This window comes from the organism of the source record quoted next, unplaced genomic scaffold (genome assembly GCF_019419815.1).
Source record: "Pyrus x bretschneideri cultivar Hongxiangsu unplaced genomic scaffold, Pyrus_bretschneideri_v1 Contig14, whole genome shotgun sequence".
NCBI classification, from domain to species: Eukaryota; Viridiplantae; Streptophyta; class Magnoliopsida; order Rosales; family Rosaceae; genus Pyrus; species Pyrus x bretschneideri.
Window position 1 is genome coordinate 6,572,389 of NW_025999435.1, and position 21,907 is coordinate 6,594,295.

General features: G+C 35.7%; 1 protein-coding gene and 1 long non-coding RNA gene across 3 annotated transcripts; both read left to right on the top strand.

Moving 5' to 3' along the window:
• The first annotated feature begins 981 nt into the window (after positions 1 to 981).
• LOC103937603 (agamous-like MADS-box protein AGL19) lies at positions 982 to 16,471 on the top strand. Of its 2 annotated transcripts, XM_048579956.1 has the most exons (8): positions 982 to 1,122; positions 1,204 to 1,510; positions 5,098 to 5,182; positions 5,494 to 5,555; positions 5,683 to 5,782; positions 15,343 to 15,384; positions 15,473 to 15,514; positions 16,041 to 16,471. In XM_048579956.1, exons 2-8 carry the CDS (start codon positions 1,329 to 1,331, stop codon positions 16,185 to 16,187), a joined length of 660 nt encoding a protein of 219 aa, XP_048435913.1. In that variant the 5' UTR covers positions 982 to 1,122; positions 1,204 to 1,328; the 3' UTR covers positions 16,188 to 16,471. The 2 variants fall into 2 exon arrangements, with proteins under 2 accessions (XP_048435913.1, XP_009345827.1); XM_009347552.3 differs by having other exon boundaries at positions 993 to 1,510.
• A 610-nt stretch (positions 16,472 to 17,081) lies between these two features.
• On the top strand, positions 17,082 to 17,779 carry LOC125475149. Its single transcript, XR_007256520.1, has 2 exons — positions 17,082 to 17,155; positions 17,266 to 17,779. It is a non-coding gene; the product is annotated as an uncharacterized LOC125475149 (long non-coding RNA).
• The last annotated feature ends 4,128 nt before the right edge of the window (positions 17,780 to 21,907 follow it).

Here is a 21,907-nt window from a genome sequence, read left to right on the forward strand (position 1 = left end):
GCAACACACGTTAATCGTTAATGTGATGGACTTGAAATGTAAACTTACAGATGACTTGCTATTGTGTGAATGATGTCATATTCAAGAGTTGGCATACACTAGAATTTCCTTTCTTTATGAGTGTATTACTAATTTTGCCCAAAACTTTATCCAGACAATTTGTCCCCAAAATTTACTAAAAGATATAAAGTGGAAAAACTAAGATAAGACTTATTACAGTAATAGTCCTTAAACTCATCATCATGTGTCGATTTTTAACTCAGAACTTTTATTTTCTTTCTTACAAATGTTGAAACGTACTCTCGATTAACATTGTAGTCCTTTAGGTTAACTTGGTCATAATTTGGTTAACTATGGGGCAATAGAGTCACAAACGCAAATGAACCACAGAAACAGATTAAGAGAGGATTGTTGTAATTAAACGGATGGGAGGAGTTCACCGTCACACGGCAGTTCCTTCGTGTGGTCCCTGCTCCACACCCCTCTCAAGCAGAAGCCACGTGACAGACCTTGTGATGTTGACAACCGTCGACGCGTGGCAACACCTTATTGGCTGATCACTCTATCCAATCGCACGGAGATATTTGACGTCTCAGCCCCTCGTACGGACAAAGACTTTTTTAAAACGAACCATTTTTACGGTGCCCATTCGGTGCTCCAAATTTACCTGCAACTTCTTGTTACAGCGACTGTCCAGTTATAACTGGCAATAGACAAGAATGTTCGCTGTTTTCGCTTTAAAGCTCGTCACCTCTGAGCCGGCCAGTACCGGCGACGGTTGTCGGTCACTTTTTGCACGTGTCACCGAAAGACTTGATGGCATCAAGTTTCTGTGCACCCCATTAAGGGGTTTCAATTATTTTTTTACCATTGGGTGAAGAAATAGTGAGTGGGTGACATGTGTAGGCTGTGCAATTTATTCCCTTGTTTTTTACTTTTTTGGGAGGTGCCCATTAATTACCAAAAAGAGAAAGGGAGATGATGGATTAGGTTCAAATCAGATGGCCTCCTTGCCCTTTTCATTTTATTCCATGCTTTTTATATTTCCTCAAATATACTTGTGTACATATATTCCTAGGGTTCTCCTCATAGACTTTGAGACCTAAAAAGTAAAAGAAGAAAGTAGGGCAAATCAATCTGTCTCTATTAATCTTTACTAATAATTCATCTTCTTCCTCCTCAAATTATTTTCTAGGATTGCAGGTTTCTCTGGTCTGCCCCCTTTCCATATTTAGAAACCCTTTTTCTTGCGGTTGCTTGAGATTTTCCGGGAAATCGGCTACTGGGGTTTTCCGGAATTCGATTTTCGTGTTCGGAAAGGTGAGAAAATGGTGAGGGGGAAGACTCAGATGAAGCGCATCGAAAATGCAGCGAGCAGGCAAGTGACTTTTTCCAAGAGAAGAAATGGGCTGCTGAAGAAAGCCTTTGAGCTTTCAGTCCTGTGTGATGCTGAAGTTGCACTTGTGATCTTCTCCGCAAGAGGGAAGCTCTATGAGTTTTCGAGCACTAGGTACGTTTAGAACACAACCATAATTTTATGTTTTATTTTGTTTACTAAATCTGGCATTTTATTACGATTTATATTTTGTTGAATCTCAGTTTTTGACCGTAATCGATGGATAAAAGCTGCTTCTTGTGTAGTACGTGCAGCAGATAATAGATAGGAAAAAATCTATAATACCAAATATTGATCAGGCTTTAGATGTATAGGATCCTTTCTGATTCAATTTTTTTTTTTTTTTGTGCTAATTTTGTTTCATTGTTTTGCGTTTGGGTTGAAAGTTTTCTGGGTTTTAATTAATTGGGTTTTCTTTTTTATCTTTTGTTGCTGATCTTTCACTCACTATATTTATTCAAGGGCCGCAAAATTTCTGGGTTAATTGAACAATAAAAAATAAATCTTTTAGATGTAATTCTCTCTACCGTATGAATCTGAGGACATAAATATGTACAGTAGTTTCTGCTATATCTATTTGTCATCAGTTTTGATTTGTTAATTACTGAATCTTTGTGTTTGTAGATCTTAATTTATTGAATCTAAATCAGTGATATACAATAGATGGTGTAAATGAACCCGAACAGTGGAAAAATAACTGATAATGTAAGGTGAAATAACTGATAAATAATCTTGGAATTCTGTTCAGTACTGTATCTGAGGGACCTCTGAGCAATGGTTGTACTTGTCTTAAAAATCAGTATACAATTACCTTAATTTCAATTCTTAAATTAAATGTCAGTGTATATAGCTTTAGTTCCTGGCCTCCCCATTTTATATATTGAAAATGAAGGGGTCTCTTTTCATAATCTCTACTGCAAGAGATACTCTAATTATGCAAATAAGACTTAGTTTTAATGATGTTGTCGTCTAATAAGTACTTACAATGTTTTAAAAAAATCACTACATGTTTAATGATGATTGAGACGTAATATCGTTTTCCCTTCACCAAAAAATATATAAGGGGGTCTCTTTTAATAATCTCTACTAGAAGAGATTCTCTAATTATGCAATTAAGATTTAGTTTTAATGACGTTGTCGTCTAATAAGTGCTTATAACGTTTTAAAAAAAATCACTACATGTTTAATAACGATTGAGACATAATAAATTATCAATGATGTATGAGAGAATCTCTTCTCCACTCAATAAATACTATCTGGTAAAGTTAAATTAATAATCTTGTTTGAAGTATGAGATGAGTTTGATTTGTTACCAACAATGATTTAATTTTAGCGTTGAGAAATGCATGAATCTTGAGAACTGATTGATCGACATCTTATACCCTAGAGCACACTCCAAAATATTTGTTCATTTAAAAAGTTTAATATTATATCTAAGGTACTTGTGCTAAGAGAATCTTCTTTGTGATTGAGAAATAATAGAAAAAAAATATTACGAATGTGTTCGAACAAAATAGCATATAAGCCATTATAGTAAAACCAAAGTAGAATTTGACTATAATGGATATACAAATGTGTTCCAACTAAAATGAGTGCAAATATACCATTTGCTAGCTTCATTTTATCATATTGCATGCTTAATTAGGACAAGAGAATTAAGATCATCATTCCGGTGTATTCAAATATTGGTTAGGACGATCCTGGGTTAGGGAGGATTGAACTCAAGATCTCATGTACATGAGTGATTGCTCTTAGCTACTTGAGCTACAATTTTTTTTGCATAACAATAATTTTTGTTAACCATGCCTTCTAAGAAGTTGTTCAATATGGAAAGTGATGTTCACACTCCATTTCTAACTTGTCACACACTCCTCTTTATTTCTAAGCATGAATCAAGCGAATTCAACCGCCAAAATTAATTAGGAGCGTTTGAAAGACTGATAATGGGGTATGTTTATCATTTCCCATTCAATATATAAACAAGAGTACTAGGTTTCTTTGTTATTTTCATCAACAGAAAAATGTCCTTTTAGGTTATAAATAAATAACATGTAGAAACTATACCATGTTAAGATGTTTCCATCTAGTAGACTAGCACTAGGCGTATGTATAGTTTAGTTTTTTAAATATCCGTACCTTTTAGATATATTATATCTATACTTTTAATAATACTTGCATTCTCCCGTGAAGGGATGACCTCATTTTCCCTATGCAAATAATATATACCAACCATACAAATTTTCTAATCGTAATCGTGATATTTTTTAATCTTCATTTAAAGATCACCGCTACAAACAAATTATTTGAGTTGGAAATCATTTAGTCATTCAAATGTATACAAAAAATCAACGTTGTAGGTACTAAGTAACATATTCTTGATGAACCGTTCAAATGAAGATTAAGAAGTTGAATGGTTCCCATTATGAAATTTCCACATTAAGAAAACATAAAACATTCTCCAAGGGGGAATGTAAGTATTATTATCCAAATAAATAATAACTAAACAATCATTTACCATGCAGATGGCGCTTTACTGTAGTAGCGAAAAACAATAATGCCTGTTGTGGGTTCAATACCCATCCATCCCCTCTCCCGTAACATTTAACAATTTAACTCACTAATGCTAAAAAAACAATCGTTTGCCATGATCTCTCTCCCAACCTCTACTTTTTCTAACAACTTAATTGACATCTATACTCCTAAAACTTAACTCAAGTCTCATTTTAACCTTCTAAAACTCAAATGTTTTTGCCTTAACTCCATCGTGTCTCAATTTGCCCATATCATCAATTTCATTAATAAATTATTCAAAACTATTTACCCGTCACAAATGACACATATATCAACTACAATTGGTCCTATTTGTGCAGTGTAAACAATTTTAACGAATTTCTTAGTAAACTTAACGTTAGGGGCACAATGAGACATGATTTGAATTTCATAGAATTAAGACTTGAGTTGAGTGTAAATATAGCTTTTTTAAACACATTCCAAACGAGTTGTTAGAATCTGGAGATAAGAACAATAAATTGGTTGACTTGATATCCAGAGAGATTTAGTTTTTTATTCTTTCTCTACTATAGCATGGCCTTCAACTCGATCTAACCTTCTCTTAAGTTGTAAGTGTACTTTCACCTTGTTAAGCAACCTTTTGCATAACTTGAGTAAGGGGTGCCCGCCGTGGCCTTCAACTCGATCTACCCTTTTCTTAAATCATTGTAAGTGTACCTCCACCTTGTTAAAAAAAACCTTTTGCATAACTTGACTAAGGGGCTAACACTGTGCCCGACCTGACTTGCCTTTGGCGCACTGAATTATGATATATCCTCTCTTTCCATACTCGATATATATATATATATATATATCCTCAATCCTCAATCCTCAATCCTCAATCCATAATCTTATATATGTAGTACTTAGTCATCTTATTAGCTTTTCATTTCAAACTCCAAATCACGACGTCCATGGCTTGTCACTGTTTTATGAATTATGAATACATATAAATCCATTGCCCAACTTGAAACTTTTATTTGGGTTTAGTTTTGAAGAATTACTTTGAAAAATCTTCATATATAATTGAAGAATTAAATGAATAGTGGATCATCAATCTCACATCTGGACGTGCATGCAATTAGTTAATCTTGGTTAACATATTTAACTAGCACTGTTAGTGGTATTCTTATCTCTTCTTGTGCTTTCAGCATCAGAAGCACAATAGAACGTTACCAAATGAGAGTGAAGGATCAAGGCCAGCTCACTACTAAAGCATTTCAAGAAGATATGGAGGTAGTTCGAGTCAACTACCATTACACAGTCTTTCTATCAATCCTTTCATACAATTTAAAAACATCAATTCTGCTGCTATATAATTGGCTAACTTTTATTGAAGAACTATCTTTATATAAAACTTAAAATTAGACGGTTCAAATCATAACTGAAAAACGCACCTGACTCCACGGGGGAAATGGTTATCCTTTCTGGAAGGGCTATTACATATATACCTTCTTTTATCTAAGGCAATGCCTTTTCATTAAAACCTGCATCTGCATGCATGAGAAACGTTACTAAATTTTTTACTATTATTGGACTGTATGCAGCATGAGACGAATGACACTCAAACCTTGGCCAAAAAGATCGAGTCTATTGAAGCTTCTAAAAGGTTTAATTCGCTTCTTAACTTGAAATATGTATTTTAAGCTTGTTTAATTGGTTATGTACTATATATACTGCAGTCAGATTTTCATTTTGGTCGGAGATTATAGATAAATGCTTTACGTATGGTGTAGGAAGCTGTTAGGTAATGATTTGGAATCATGTTCCATGGAGGAACTACATCAGACAGAGAACCAACTGGAGCGAAGCTTAAAAAAAATTAGGGCCAAAAAGGTACAGATTATGAGTTCTATATAATGCATTCTTTTTCCTTCTTATGCTCTACACATCTGGTTTTCTTTATAATTATCATTAATATATAGGTCATCAAGTTTTTACAAGAAATGATACAGATTTCATTAATACGAACATAACAAGCACAAGATGGTGCCAATGGGTACATATTCTTGAGTGATCATTTTCCTAATCTGAAGGTCCTATCGAACAATTAACAATAAAAGCAAACACCTATGTGGCCACCAAACCACTACAATAACTACTAGACACTGGTGCAAATATACCACAAAGATGATGACAAATGCCTGCATCCATAGCCCACACAAAGCCACCATTGAACAGCGAGGCCACAAAATTCGGCTAAGCGAGCACAAAACTACTAGGTGGACAACACAAAAACACCAAAACTACTAAAATCTACGCCCAGAAGGGTCGACACCGAGGGCGAAGAGAGAGTGAAAGGGAGAAGAAGGGAGCTAGTGATTATGGGGGAGGATTGTGGAGGGGAAAACTCATGGGAGGAGTGTGTGATGTACATGAAGAAGGAGAGGAGGCTTAGGAGAGGAGGGGAGAGGGCTTTCACCGACCCCAGCCAGAGCAAGGGGTCGTTCCTGGAGGCACCAGATCTAGGGTTTGGGTTGGTGGACAAGAGGGTAGTGTTGAGAATGAATCTCACGTGTAAAGCCCAAGGGTCATGCATGTTTCACGTCTTCCCGTTTGTGTTGCCCACGTGTTAGGTTTGAAAATGCGAGGGCGTGTTGAGAATGAACCTCACATTGATGGGAGAAGAGACCTTGTGAGACCATGATTTTCTAAGCTCAAGACACCTGGCACTTAGAGTGGCTAAAAGGACTGAAAAGCCCTTGAAGTGAGATTAGAGGTACGTGTGTATTCTAGATCAGATAACTACATGCCAAGATAGTCCGGCACGGATCCATTAGCTCTAAACTCATTACTTATCTGCCAAGTAAGGAAACCCTAATTCAAGTCAAATTAGGATATCTTGGGATTATGCAACGTAATCATAATCCTATGGGGATTGGATATCTTATTCAAGATTCCCTCTTAGATAGTCTCCCGATATAATTGGGATTACGTCTCCTAAGACCTAATACCAAGGTGCTAAAAAACACTAGGCGCTAGTCGGGCACCTAGACGGATTTAGGTAAATTTATTGTATATCTTGTAAATAAGTGCATATTGTCTCTTACAAAAAATTATATTTATATGAAATACATGGATAAGATAATAAAATAATAATAAAATGCAAAAAGAGTATCAAACAATGTCTCTCCAATAAATAGGATTTTTTTTTATTTTTTAATGAATTAGATGGTATAAGATGAAAGTTCATATGATAATAACTATGTATTACTTAATAAATATTTTTTAAAGATTATTTATTATATAGTGAATGAACTTAAAAAAAAGTAAAGGTGTAAACGTTGTGATTTGTAGTATGTAAAATGGGAGGTGGGGAACACTGCACCAAAAAAGGATGTGGGGCACACCACACAATATTCAATGTCTGTAGGATTAGAAGTTAATTAATTTAAAAATAAAAAAATAAAACAAAAAGTGGAGTGGTTATGTGACTTATGTCTATCACGTGGGAAAGTGGTAAGAAATAGAAACTCATTTATTCTATCTTCTTCTTCTTCCTTCCGTCTTCTTCCTTTCATCTTCTTGAAACGCAGAAGGTAGAACCAGAACAAGAACCCAGCTCTCTACAACGACATAATGTCTAAAACGCCCAAACCCCCTAGGTCATCAAGTCGTCTGCCTAGGCCGCCCAAGCATCGCCTAAGCTGCCTCTGCGCCCGCCTAATCCTCTTGCCGTTTTTTCTCCCGATTATAGGCTAATCGGAGCGGCCGGCCACCTTGTAGCACCTAGGCAGCCGCCTAGGCCGATTTTTAGAACATTGGTAAATACCCTAGCCTAAGTATTATTCTCTCTAAGTCTGTTATGATCCAAGACTCAATCTCTACAAGGGATGCACATATTCTCTCTACACGCTGTTCGTCTGCACATAGAAATGGATGAGCATCTCCTCCATGTCTAAGCCAATGCACCTTCGCCAATGATGTATTTTGATGTAGCACACATTATACATACTCCTTTCTTAGAACTACACCAGTAAATTCCATCCTCGCAGATATGTAGGCAGTCCCATCTGGATCAATCAACACCCCCGCCCCCCAAAAAAAAAAAATCAACCCCATTCTCCCTTCACATGAGTTAAAGGGAAATTCCGCCTCCAGCTGTGGACGTGCACGATTTTGGTTGAAAAAATTGATGCTTTCATTGAGATATGAACTCATATTCCTTTGACACACAACCTCTACCAGGACTAACGATGAAAGCCTAAAAATCCCAATGGAGCTTTGATTAATGCTCCATGAAATGAAGCAAGGGCTCTTTTCCCACATAGCGTTTTGCTACGTATTATAGCTAAGTCTTTAATTCTTACCTTTTGTACTGAAAGATTTTTGTTTTACATAGTATTGGTATGAAGTTTGCGGCTTGGGTCTGGTTGCCAAACGAGCAAGTTTTTAATTTTTTATTTATTCAACTAAATATTTCCATTTTCTTCAAGAGGATCTTCTTGTGCATAGAAATTGAATGATAAGCCTAGGAAATCCTAGACTCCTGGGCCAACATGAAAGGAGGCAAAGGCAGGTTTGGCTCTGTGCTGACCAACTCCTCATCACATAACCAACTCGTAGACCTCTTGTATGAAGTCTACAATTAGCTTTCATGAGTGTGGCAATGAAGCGTGGACACCATGCCATTCTCCACAAGCTAAAGTGCGAGTATTGGTTAATTCGAAGGACATGAAAAGTGTGTTGGCAACTCTAGAGCAATGAGGGACTTATCCCAATAACATGAAAAGTGTCTGTAACTGCAGACCCCCTAAGCATAGTTTCAACGCGGAACATGAACCAACTCTTGTGCTGAGCAAAAGGCAATCGACAATTTGCCTATGCACATCAGTCCATTTCATGGACTAAACTGGAATTCCTCAAACATAATTGGACATAGAGGCTTGTATTGTTGGAAAGCTACCGATAGCTTTCTATAACATTTTCAGGCTTATGATTCCAGTCCCTAATGAAGAAATATTGTCATTTGACTACGAGTAGCACAAGCAAAGATTTTCTATGGATTTGCATAGTTCACCTTTTCAAGTTCAAACTGCAATGTGGAAAATAACTCGAAGGCCCATATGTCAAGTGAACAACCTTGGCACAAGCTATGGTGGTGCTCCAAGAGGTAAGTACCTTTGATTACTTAACTTTTATACATGATTAAATGTCGAATTTTACATGATTTAAAGATCTCATACAAAGACTGGGGCATGGAATCATAATGAGCCATGCGCATGAGTTACACTCTAACTTGAGTTAGCCTCAATCATGTGTGGCTCCCACCAAATCAACCTCTGATTGGTTCAATTCTAAATTCCATCAATCCACCACAAGCAAATTAGCTTGGCCAAAGAAATAATGTCATATGGAATGAATCAGGCACGTAGCATGGTTTAACATCGGGAATTGCATATTTAGAATAGAAACCTCAAATCTCAAAATGATCTTTTCAAATTGTCACTACAGATGACCTAAGGAATGTGAATCCTTGCCACCTAACAACTCTCATCCCTTCTTGCATGAATGTGCATGTTTTGATCCTCGCATGACTTTGTTCTTTCTTACATCATCTTTTTGCTGTACACAGCATCCCTCAATGTCCCAAATATCACACAGCTTTGAAACTTTGCAATAGTGCAAGTATAAAAATTCAAAGTAATAATGTCATAGGAGTCTTGTGTGATAAAGCCTATTCCATGATGTTCCGGTTACCAACTTGGGAAACTCGAGTCATATTAAGCGTGGTTATGTTAGGCGAACTATGAACATTGGAACATAGTCTCGTTGTCCGAAAGCTTACAGTGCACCATCTGGCTTTTGTAAAGTTCATGCAACCTAAGAATTGTGGGTTACACATTCAAACCTAAAGTATGAATACTTCTATCCCGGATCATGTACTAAGTTAAGTACATTTTGCAGCGATCTTGTGCCTAAAGTAGGTCCAAATGAGGCATCTAAATTAGGAAATCCTCAAGTGGAATTTTATTCTAGTGGAGCTTGATTCTAGGAAATAGCTTAGCAAAGTCAGCTAAGTTTAATATGATAAGAAACACTTAGGTTTGACTCATATAGAGTATGTCAAAAGGATTCTGAAGGTTTTTCAATCCCACGTGCAAGTGACCAAGCCCCCAATGAACTTTTGATTCAAGATTCATTACAGGCAAACATGTAATTTGGGATGGAAAGGAAACTCCTTCTCGGTTACACATTGCTATTATTAAAATCCTCAGACCTAGAATGGGGCAAAGTTAAAGAACAAACGGAATCAAAGTCATGGTCAACCTCTTTTACAACACTTAGATTAATCTTTTGTAAGTGTTAAAACAATCATCATTACTTAACCAACAAGATTAATCTTTTCAATGTTATCAAGGGGGTCTGAAGCTACCTAAGCCTACAAACTTATTTGTGTTTGACTACGCCACCTATTAACTCTGAATATGTTATTAGATTAAACTATATTCTATTAAAGGGAAGCAAATGATGACAAGCTCTTAAGTAATTTACTCTAACAAGATTAAAGGCTTGAGTGAAATAAACTTATCAAAATATCTCTAAAAGCATCTAAGTCCTAGGGACAAATAAAAAACGGCGCATTCCACCTAGCATCCAGCTTTTCAGCTATGCATTTGAAACTCCGCCCATGGCTTTACAATATGGTTTGGAACTCTTAAAGATCAGATCTTTGAGAGATAAGCAAGCAGGACTAGTTGGCTAGCTCTGGATCATTAAGCTGTTGAAGTTCAAAGGTCATTCCGGTGTGTATTACAGAAAAGGTTATTCCGGAATGATTCGCTTGTGTCCATTGGTAACCATCCATCTTTGAGCTGAACACACTCTCAGAAGTATAGCTAGAGGCATTTGTGGGACCATAATTTTTTGGTGGCACTTAGGGTAGTTAGAATGATCGGAAAAACCCTCAAAGTGAGATTAGAGCTCTATGGGTATTCCAGATCGGATTACCATAGGCCAAGGTAGTCCGGCACTGCTCCATTAGCTCTAAGCACATTAAAGATATCACTTGTCTCTCAAGTAAGGAAATCATAATTCAAGTTAAAATTAGGATACCTTGGGATTGGACAACGTAATCATAATCCTAAGAGGATTGTATATCTTGTCCTAAATTCTCTCCTAGATAGTCTCTTGATTTAATTAGGATTGCACCTTTCAAGATCTCTACAAATACCTTAGTTCGGGTATTTATATTAGTCTTTTATGATCCAAGACCCTCTCTAACATCTCCAAGGAACTTTGATGACACAATAAACTCATTCTCTACAAGGGATGTATATATACTCTCTACGTTCGTCTACGTGTAGACATGGAGGAGCGTCTTCTACGCACCTAATCTAAGGCACATTCGATGAGGATATATTCCGATGTAGCACACATCATACATGTTCCTTTCTTAACTAGTGATTTGACTCTCCATGCTCAGAGATATGTAGACAATCTGCTCTGGATTCAATCACACCACCCAATCAACCTCATTCTCTCCTTGTCAAAGTTCATGGGCAATTCCGACTACATTACGTTTCCATCTGTGGATATGCATGATTTTGTATCCAACAAACCTTGCATGGGCTTATAAATAAGTTAGACTACTCCTTATATTGTCAATTGATTTTATGATGGAACCTCAACTTTCTTCAATAAGGGTTTCAAAAGAGAGAAATATTGAAGCTGACTTTATTCACCTTTTGTAGTTTACATAGTAGGTCACCAATTAAGTGTACTTGATATAGCAATCATTCCGGATAGGAGAGGAAAAAATAAATAATTAGTAGTTCTAAATGTCAAACGTTTAAGTTATATATGTTTTATTTGTTGAAAGTGTGAATCTCATGATAGGAATAAAAGCACACCACAAAGTAGCGCACAATTGTCTTATTAATTTTCTATTAACAGTAGGATTTGTCAATTGTACTATATAAAAATAAGAGTCTTTTCCGCAGAAGATTGAAACTTAAACTACTTAAAGTATCACAAAAGCTGGGCTGTTATTCCTACTGACTAGCCATCGAAAAATAATTATTAGACTAAATTACACATCTAAATTCAATGAAATTTTATATGTAGGCACTAAACACACAGAGGTACTCACATTTATTTGAGATTTTTGGAGTTGATTTGCTATTTTAATTAAATCCAACAAAAATAGAACAACAACAATGATGAAATAAAGAAAACAAAGTTTAGTTACAAATTAAGAAAACGAGTTAGGGGTAGTGCAATGAAAACAAAGTTGAGTCACAAATTAAGAAAACGAGTTAGGGGTAGCTATCTACCACCAAATAATCATGCAAACGTGTAATATTTTGTTAGAATTCCTTCTATTTCCGAATGAGGATGCTCAAGGTGGCTCACTGTTATAACTCCAACTTATTACTCTCTCTCTCTTACGTAGTTTGTCAAGAGAATGATGTTTTCAACTTAACTTAGTTTCTAGCATGCAATCTAGAATGGCGTGTTCATAGATTTAACAAGTAGAAATCATTAAGAGCAAAAGGAGCTTGAGTCATCACGAGGCATCATAAGTATTGGCATTGTCTTACTTATTCTAGAAATTAGTTCATATATTAATCACAATTAACAAGTACTACTCTAGAACATATGGAGGTTCTCATTCAGTAAGGGTAAGCATGCACATATTCATAGCATTAGAATCTTAGATATGCTTACTAAGTATGCATCCATAGAAAACACATAAAGAATGCATCACTGATATAGGTAGTGAACTAATTTTCATCTTTCATAAAAGAAACTCAAACAAAATGTCATAGCAAACTTACAATCATATTCTGGGCTTCAAAACAGCCTCTAACTTCTAGAAATTTAGTTACACATGATTCTTAAATTAACACAAAAGAAAGATATGAGTTTGAGAAGATAAAACCAAAAGAATAGTGTTATCCTTTCTGCCTTGAATGCTTCCCTTTTTCACCTCCTTGCTAGCTTCCTTTCCTCCCAATATCTATGTTCAACTTGTTTTCTTTCCTTTTCATAAGCTTCAAAAGGTGTTATAGTTATCGCCATCATGACTATTCAATTCTAATCAAACCCAATTAGTAGTGAGAGTTGTGGTATTCTTGGTTAGTGATAGAATTAAAAGCACGCCACAAAGTAGCACACATATGTCCTATTGATTTTCCTTATTAACACTAGGATTTATGAATTGTAGCATATGAAAATAAAGGTCTTTCCTGCAGAAGATTGAAACCTAACTACTTAAAAGTATCATAAAAAATGGGCTGCTGCTTATACTGACCAGCCACCGAAAACTAATTATAAGACCGAGTTACACTTATCTAAATTCAACGAAATTTTGTATGCAAATACTAGACACAGAGAGGTACACTCACAAATATTTGGGATTTTTGGAGTTGATTTGTTATTTTAATTATTCAACAAAAACATGACATAAACGAAAATGAAATAATAAAAATAGACTGTAGTTCGCAAGTGAGAAAATGAGTTAGGGAAATTGCTATCCACCACCAAAGAATCATGTTATGTTTCATTCAAATTCCTTTTACTTCTGGATGAAGATGCTTGAGTTGGCTCACTGTTAGAACTTAACTTACTACTATTTCTTACGAAGTATGTTAAAAGAATGATGTTTTCAACTTAACTTAGTCCCTAGCATGCAATCTAGAATGATGTGTTCATAGATTTAACAAGTAAAAATCATTAAAGAACAAAAAGAGTTTGAGTCATCACAAGACATTGTAAATACATGCGTTGTCTTACTTATCTTAGAAATTGGTTCACATGTTAATCGCAATTAATAAGTATTACTCTAGAACATATGGAGATCCTCATTTGGCAAGGGTAGGCACACACATATTCATAGCATTGGAATCCTAATTATGTTTATTAAGTATGCATCCATAGAAAACACATAAAGAATTCATCATTGACATAGGTGGTGAACTAATTTTCATCCTTCATTAAAGAAATTCAAACAAAACGTCATAACAAACTTGCAATCATAATCGAGGCTTCAAAACAACCCCTAACTTTTGAAAATTTAGTTACACATAATTCTTAAATTAAAGCAAAAGAAATTCATGAGTTTGAGGAGATAAAACCGAAAGAAGAGAATGAGGTCTCTTCTCTTCTTTGATTCTCCTTCCTGCTGCCTTGCTTTCTCCACATTCTTGCTGCCTTTTTTCCTCCTCTCTACACTTAGCTTCCTCTCTTTTCTTTTCATAATCTTCTAAATGTGTTATGTTTCCCACCATCAGGATAATTCAATCCTAGTTAAAGCCAGTTAGTATCGAGACTTGTGGTTTTTTGGCTACATCAATTGTGGCTGCTAGGATTTATTATGTTTATTGCTTTCATTGCTTTCTTGTCAGTTACAAACTGCTCAGCCTTTTGGAAACCTTTTAGTGTTAAAACGGGCATAACTTCTTCTAGAAAAATGATATTAACAAGCCGTAAAGTGCTCCAGAAAACAGACATCCTGTAGCTTTCCAAGCATACAAGGCTCATTCTCTAATTCATTATGAGCTGTTCGAAACTCGCAGCCAAAGTTAGCTGATCTGCACATGCAGTTTTGATGAATTTGCTATTTAAAACCCCACTTGTGCTCTTTTCCTCTGCTTTGGTTGAAAAATCCTACAAAACAAAATAACAAAGTAAATAGCTCAAAAATATTAGTAACTGACTAAGAAAAGACAAGTGAATTTGATGTAAAATATATATAAATATGAGCTTATCCGCTACATCAATTTTGGCTGATAGGATTTATTGTGCTTGCTTTCTTGTCAGTTACAAACTGCTCAGCCTCTTAGGAACCTTTCAGTGTTAAAACAAGCATAATTTCTTCCAGAAAAATGATATTAACAAGCCGTAAAATGCTCCAGAAAATAGACATCCGTAAATTTCCAAGCATATAAAGCTCATTCTTTGATTCATTATGAGCTGTTCGCAACTCACTGACAAAGTCAGCTGATCTGCGCAGGCAGTTTTGACGAATTTGCTATTTAAAATCCCACTTGTGCTGTTTCTCTCTTCTTTTTTGCATGAAAAATCCTTAAAAAGACAAAAACAAAGTAAATAGCTCGAAAATGTAGGGATCTAACTAAGAAAAGACAAGTGAATTTGATGTAAAATATACATCAATATGAGCTTATCATCTCACACCAGTGAATTAACCGACCTTGCATATTTTATAAGGAGTTGGGCCACCTTTATTACTGCCAATTTGTTTTGGTGTGTAACCTCAAATTCTTTCAATTTGTGTTGTCTACATATTAATCTTAAAATGACCTCTTACGTGCCATGAGAGAGTGTGTTGAGAGTGAATCTCACATCGAAAATTAAGGGAGAGTTGAGTCATATATTTTGAATCATTACTAGAACTTACTGACATGTAATGCACTTTGTTTTTTCCTTATCAGAATCAGTTATTGAGGGAGCAAATAGATAAGCTGAAGGAAGAGGTAATCACCAGTAGAAGTTTCTGTTACATATTATTACTTGCGGTCGTGTATGTCTATTTGTCTGAAAATGCTGATATGCCATGTTCAGGAGAAAAACCTATTGGAACAAAATGCAAAGCTACGGGAAATGGTAATATTCCAGATTCTCTCTTAACAATGTTGAACATCAATATTGTATAGGCTCCTATGGTTAATACGATTCTTGGCCACTTTCAATTAGGGTTCACGATCTCCAATATCTACAAATGAATCACTTGGATATGCATAAAGGCTACTGTTATCATGGTTAAGTTATATTGTTGAATTGTAAATTTGATCATACATGCATTCAAATGGCCATGATTCGTAATCTGACAATATAAACATCTTATATGTCATATATATATAGCGTTATAAATTGACTAGAAAATTCATTGTCGTCTTTGAATAGGATGAGTATTATTATTAAAACTTGACGTTGGATATGTAGGTGTTAATTTTGGTATGTAATTAAGTACAATATTCTTGGTTAACTTTTTGTAGGCATAATAAAACCTAATCAAAATCAAAATCAAAATCTAGTCTAACTATACTTGGGAATAGTAAAAAATAACATTTGTGAAAGGATCGAAATTCGAATATATACATAAATTTTATATGACTGTTAATTGTTTCAGTGTGGCATGCAATCACTTGGTCCTTCGGGAAAAAGCAAGCATGGAGATGATCGTGAAGTATTCCAGCCCCAGACACCAAATGTGGACGTGGAGACGGATTTGTTCATCGGGCCACCTAAAAGACAACAAAGTAGCCAAAAACTATAGGATGACGATGATGATCTCAAATTCAACATTGTTAATAATAAAAGTTTTCAGCTTCAAAAATCTGCAGCAGCAGTTTCACAAAGCTTCCTGATGGCTGTACGTGATTTTGGGCGTGCGTCTAAAATAATTCTGAAGTAAAACGGTTAAAACATCTATGTAGTGTATAAATTCACGGAAAATTCTAACCAAAGCGAAATGCATACAGTTAAATGCGTGAATATTTGTTTTCTGAACACAGTACTTTAAGTGAAACAACATTTATATATAACTAGTATTTGCCTACACACTTTGCGTCTATGAACAAATGTTTTTTAGAAAATGTGAAAGAGAGAGGGAGAGAGAGAGAGAGAGAATGTGGGGAGAGTGTGAGGTTTTTATTTTTGGTTTTATTTTATTTTATTTTATTTTTTATTTTTTTTTAATGTTAGGTATTTTAACATCATCTGTATGTGAGGCTTTAATAAAAAACAGTAAAATTTGGGTATGTGAAATTTCATTATTGCCCATGATTTTTTTTGTGTGATAGGATACTAAATTGTCTATTTATTCTCTTTTGGTTGATAAAAAGAATTTCATTAATTAGTAGAGATATATGTGTGCGCAACTGTATTTTAAGTAGGAAGAGGATTCACTTTGTTAACCCACTTGCCCGAGCACAATATCAAGATAGCCAACCTAGCCCAAGTTCTCGTAAAAGAGTTCCATTCCGCGTACTCGTATTGCAAGCAAATCCGTAGTTCTCGTTAACCCACTTGCCCGAGCACAATATCAAGAGTCTCCAATTGTATATATAGATCCATTTTTCTGTTTGGATTGTAACACCTACCCTCTATGGAGTGCCCAGACTTTACATACCACTTCTCCGCAGCCGCAATTTCATGGAGTTTAGTCTTGTAGGTAAGAGCAAGAGCAAAGGAAATGACAGGAAGATTGCATGATATGAGATACTCTTGCTTTCGTCCCTGATGGTATGAGATATTTTTGCTCTTGAAGGAAGAAGTATAAGATTTTAATGTTGGTGTAAACCTTTATGATTGAAAGGGGTTTCTTGCTGAGGAAATGAGTTTGGCATTTTTAGGGACTTAATTGAAGAGGTATTCTCGGAGAGGAAGAAAACAGAGTATGTTGAGAAGTTTGGTTGCAGATGCATTTTTGGCAAAGAGATAGAGTTAGGCGTTTTGGATGTGTGCCTTGCCATAGAGGATGAAAGTCGACATATAGAGGAATTTTCCAAAGCAGGTAGTGGTGTGGATGTGGCTTTGTCATCCACGCTTGTCGGCAACAGTGTTGTAGTTGGAATAGTGAAATTCACGTGTTTTCAACTCTGTCAAAGATCTTTTGACAAAGTTGCATGTGATATCTGAAAAGCTGAGATTGCGTTTGGAAAATGTTGACTGACTTTATGCAGAGAAATCCGACTTTTGAAATTCGGAGAGCGATGTCTCTTCGATTTTTGAACAGGTGGCCACGTTGCCTCTTCTTTTATAGAGGTATTAATTGTATTCAAATTGCACTTTGAAGTTTTCCCACCTGTGAAAATTGTCTATGTTGTATTTATGAGATTTTAATTTATCTGACCTTCTTCTCCTTCATCATTTTCTGAAAATGGCTTGCCCATCTAACCTTTGTTTAAATTTGAGTCTCAGGAGGGATACCGACGAGTCACGTTAGGATAATATATGGCGCCCATCCTTCTCATCTTCTAATGGCCCTCTTACAGTTGGAGACTCTGTGATGAGGAATAACATAACCGCTACAGTGGTAGCTAGGAATCTTCTCACTCCAAAGGATAATAGAATCCTTTCAAAACGGTCTGATGAGTTAGCCGTTCAAGACTCCTTGGCTCTCAGTGTTCGGTGTGCTGGCTCTGTTTCCAATATAGGCCAACGCCTACTTGCTCAAACTCGCCAAATTGAATCATTGATAGCCAAGGTGGCAAGTCTTAAACAAGAGATCAGATGACTCAAGCACGAGAATAGAGTATTACACATGCTTACAAATATTTACTCAGCGAGCATGAAAAGAAAACTTAACCAGCTGCTAGAATCTGAAAGTCGGACTCAAAGTGACAATCAGAGGTTCAAGGCTTTATTCCAATGGCACCTATTGCCTTCGTCATCTGGAGTTTTACCAAGTATAGAGGCTCCAAATAATCAATCTTTGGTGCCTCCCCTTTCTAGGGTACTTCCGAGTACTAAGGCGTCACATGAGCAACCTCTGTGAAGGCTCCATCCTGTTTGTTTTAACTCATGTGTATGTACACGTCTGTAATTTCTCGGAGATATCAATAGATAAGCTTTATTTCATTCAATGTATTGTGCTAAATACAATAAAGCATATACTTCACTAAGATGTGGTACTTCTGAACCAAATATCAATTTATCATTACCCTCTCGAAGATAAATGATCGTTCTTAGTGTCTAAATCATTTGAGTATTCCACTCATAATCTTCAATCCATATGATTCTTTAATATGATAAACATCATGGATAAAATTAGTGTTGGTAGATTGATCGATCTGTAGTTTGAGACAATATTTCTCTCAACACTTTATAATCTTTCTAAACTCTTTAGGAGTTCCATTCTAATATTATTAACTCTTGCAAGAGATTTAGTATGTTGCAACAATATGATAATGATAGTATTCATTAAAGTAATTTATACCATTAATTGGTATTGAGTACATAATTTATGTTTTACCCTTCCAGGGCTTACTTTAAGCAATCTGAATCCTTCAGGGATTTTATATACTTTATGAAACATTTTCCTTTGGAATTTATACAGAGCAATTTGCTCCCATGTATACTTGAGGGATTTACTTATGGAGATATGATGTGGGTGACTTACAACCCTTCGTATATAATTCTCCATTCATATGAACTCCTTTACAACCTTGTGTCATATCATGTGAGTATACTTCACTGTATTACAAATGCCTATATATAACCTTCTAGGTTCAACATCTTTTAACCATTTGTATTGTATTCAAGTATATAGGTCTATTTTTCCACATTCTTACAATATTGTAATGGAATTGCCTTTCTCCATTTTGGCCAATAATTTTGTTAACGGAAAAAGAACGGGACTCAATATCAACACAACTCATTGATGAATTTAGTAGCTATTTGAAAAAACCAACATTACCATTGGTTATCATCAATCTGTGATCCCATATTCTCATGTGCATGCACATGCATAAAAGCTTTTCATTTCTTTGGATATCCATTACCTCTTCAAGGGCATTATACTATCTCTTCTAGGATAGTCATAGTTTGGAGAATGCAGATCATAACCTGATCTTGAGCGTTATAGAGCTTGAATTTTAATCTCCACTTCGGGAGTTGAGTCATTGGAACCTATATGTCTATCATGCTTCATGCATAAGACATCAACATTCCCATGTTGGCGGATTGTCCTTTCTGGGACGTGTATCCATGCAGCGACTGTTATGCTTCCGGCATGTAACAATTATGCTTCGGGATTGCAATAGTTCAGTAGTGTCATATTATTTTTCTTTCGAATGACTGAATCTTTTGAGTCTAAGGGTCTGCCACGCTTCAGGCGTGCAACAGATAAATCATTTATTGCATCATTATTTTGTCCAACAGGAACATTAATTCTTGTAGGCACATTTGCAGCAACAATATGTGATTTTATCACTTTCGTTGCATCATTAAATGCAGCTGGCATTTGATTGACACATCATTGCATCATTCAATTATTCTTACTTCATTTTCTCATTGATTGCTTCGTGAATCAAAATAAGACAAATTCTCTTCATTTTTCTAGAACGGTATTTTCTTATCATTCTTTTGGAATGATATTTTCTCATCGTTCTTCTGGAACGATGTTATTTTCTCCCCCTAATGGCAAGAAAATTGTCTTATCAAAATGATAGTCTGCAAACCACGGGGTAGACATATCCTCAGTCAAGGATTCTAAATATTGAATGATAGATGGTGTTCAACACCAATGCCCAATCTGCGATGATGCCTCATTTCAGTACGTCGTGGTAGTGCGATAGGCACATAGATAACACAACCAAAAACTCGTAAATGTATAATGTTTGGCTGGTTCCCAAACACGAATTGTACTGAGAAGTATTGATGGTTGGTAACAAATTTCAACCGACCACATCATGCAAAATAACATGTACCCGTGTAAAAATTGGCAATTTTGTTTTCATGAGCAGAGCGCAGGTAATCAATTTCATCCGCTTAATAAATGCTTCTGCTAAACCATTTTGAGTATGGATATAAGGAACTTCTGGCCTTTATTACAGTTAAGTTGAGGCATTGCGGCACTTCAAACTTACTATACTCATTAAGGAACTTCATGTCTGGATCTGAGAATTTAGGGACTTCATGCCTGATCTTTTTGTATAATGGAACTTCGGGTCCAATCATTTTTTTATGATGAGCATCAAGAAATTGCAGGTTTTGATCTGATCAAGAAACTTCAGGTCCTATATATACTCATTGTAACAAAAGAAAGTATAATAAGTAAATTAAAGCAATAGGCAGTAATTCCAGCCATAGTGAATAAATTGCATTTAAGTAAATAAAGCTTGTGACAAGGGCTTTAATTCAACACCATTTACATAAATCAAAACTTAAAGCAGTAGGCGGTAAAACCATCCATGATAAATAAATTGCTTTAAAATAAATAGAACTTGTGAAAGTGTTTTAAACCAACACCATTCACATAATAATAATATGAAATATATATATTTCTTTCCACATGGTTCCATGCACCATCAGAAACCTTTATATTTGTTTTTATTATTTTTATTCCTTCTCTATCTCTGTCAGTCTTGATCCTAGGGCTGGCTGGGTTGTAGTGGAGGTCGCCCAAATTCAATTCAATCCAAAAGGCTATCAAAGATTGGCGTTGTTCTTGCATGGCCCAGGGAACATGGCATCATGAAGAAAGAACCTCCATACTAGATGATAGCGGGATTTATGGAGCTATAAGACAGGGAGGCCTATGTGGAGTCAGTCCTGCCATCACCAGGCCTGTGTGGAGTCAGTCCTGCCATCACCATCTCAGACAACTGAGGATTCATGGGAGTCCTCGAGATCCGTTGAAAACAACGCGATCTGGGTTTCTAAGTTTGATGAGATTCTTTTGGATCTTTGGAAACCAATTGTCAAGTACAAGTTTTCTCATTTCATAACGACTACAAGTTGTAAATTTCAATTCTCACCGAAATTCGGTGGGACGCTTCTGGTGCTGTGGAAGAGACGGAAAATGAACATACCTTTTTCTGTGAGATTTTAGCTGACGGAGGTGAGAGGGAAATAGTGCTTCACTTGATTTATGGTGTTGTACTGTCTACTGACATGAGAGCTTCTCATGCTGATAACGTGTTGTAAAATCGACTGTGTGTGTGCAGTGGAAGAAATAAACAAGACACAAAATTTACAAGGTTGCTCTACAGTCAGTGTGACTGGAGTACATCCTCGGGGTAGCAGGTAGGCCTGACAATTCTTGACACAACCTGATAACCCGACATGACACAACACGAAATTAATAGATGTTCGGATCAACACGATAACAAATCGGGTCGTTATCGGGTAACCCGATAAGCACCTGTTAAGATAACGAGTTAGTACCGGTATAAATGTGGGTAACACGATATACGATAATCAGAATATTAATTTAATAATTTTATAACCCTACAAAGATACTATAATAATTATATATATTAATTTAACAAT

Bases quoted from the DNA above. Each gene is read 5' to 3' on its own strand.
- LOC103937603 (XM_048579956.1), top strand. From the start codon at position 1,329: ATGGTGAGGGGGAAGACTCAGATGAAGCGCATCGAAAATGCAGCGAGC. The intron at 5,183-5,493 runs GTAGTTCGAGTC...GACTGTATGCAG, and splicing joins CATTTCAAGAAGATATGGAG to CATGAGACGAATGACACTCA. The intron at 5,783-15,342 runs GTACAGATTATG...TTTCCTTATCAG, and splicing joins AAAAAATTAGGGCCAAAAAG to AATCAGTTATTGAGGGAGCA.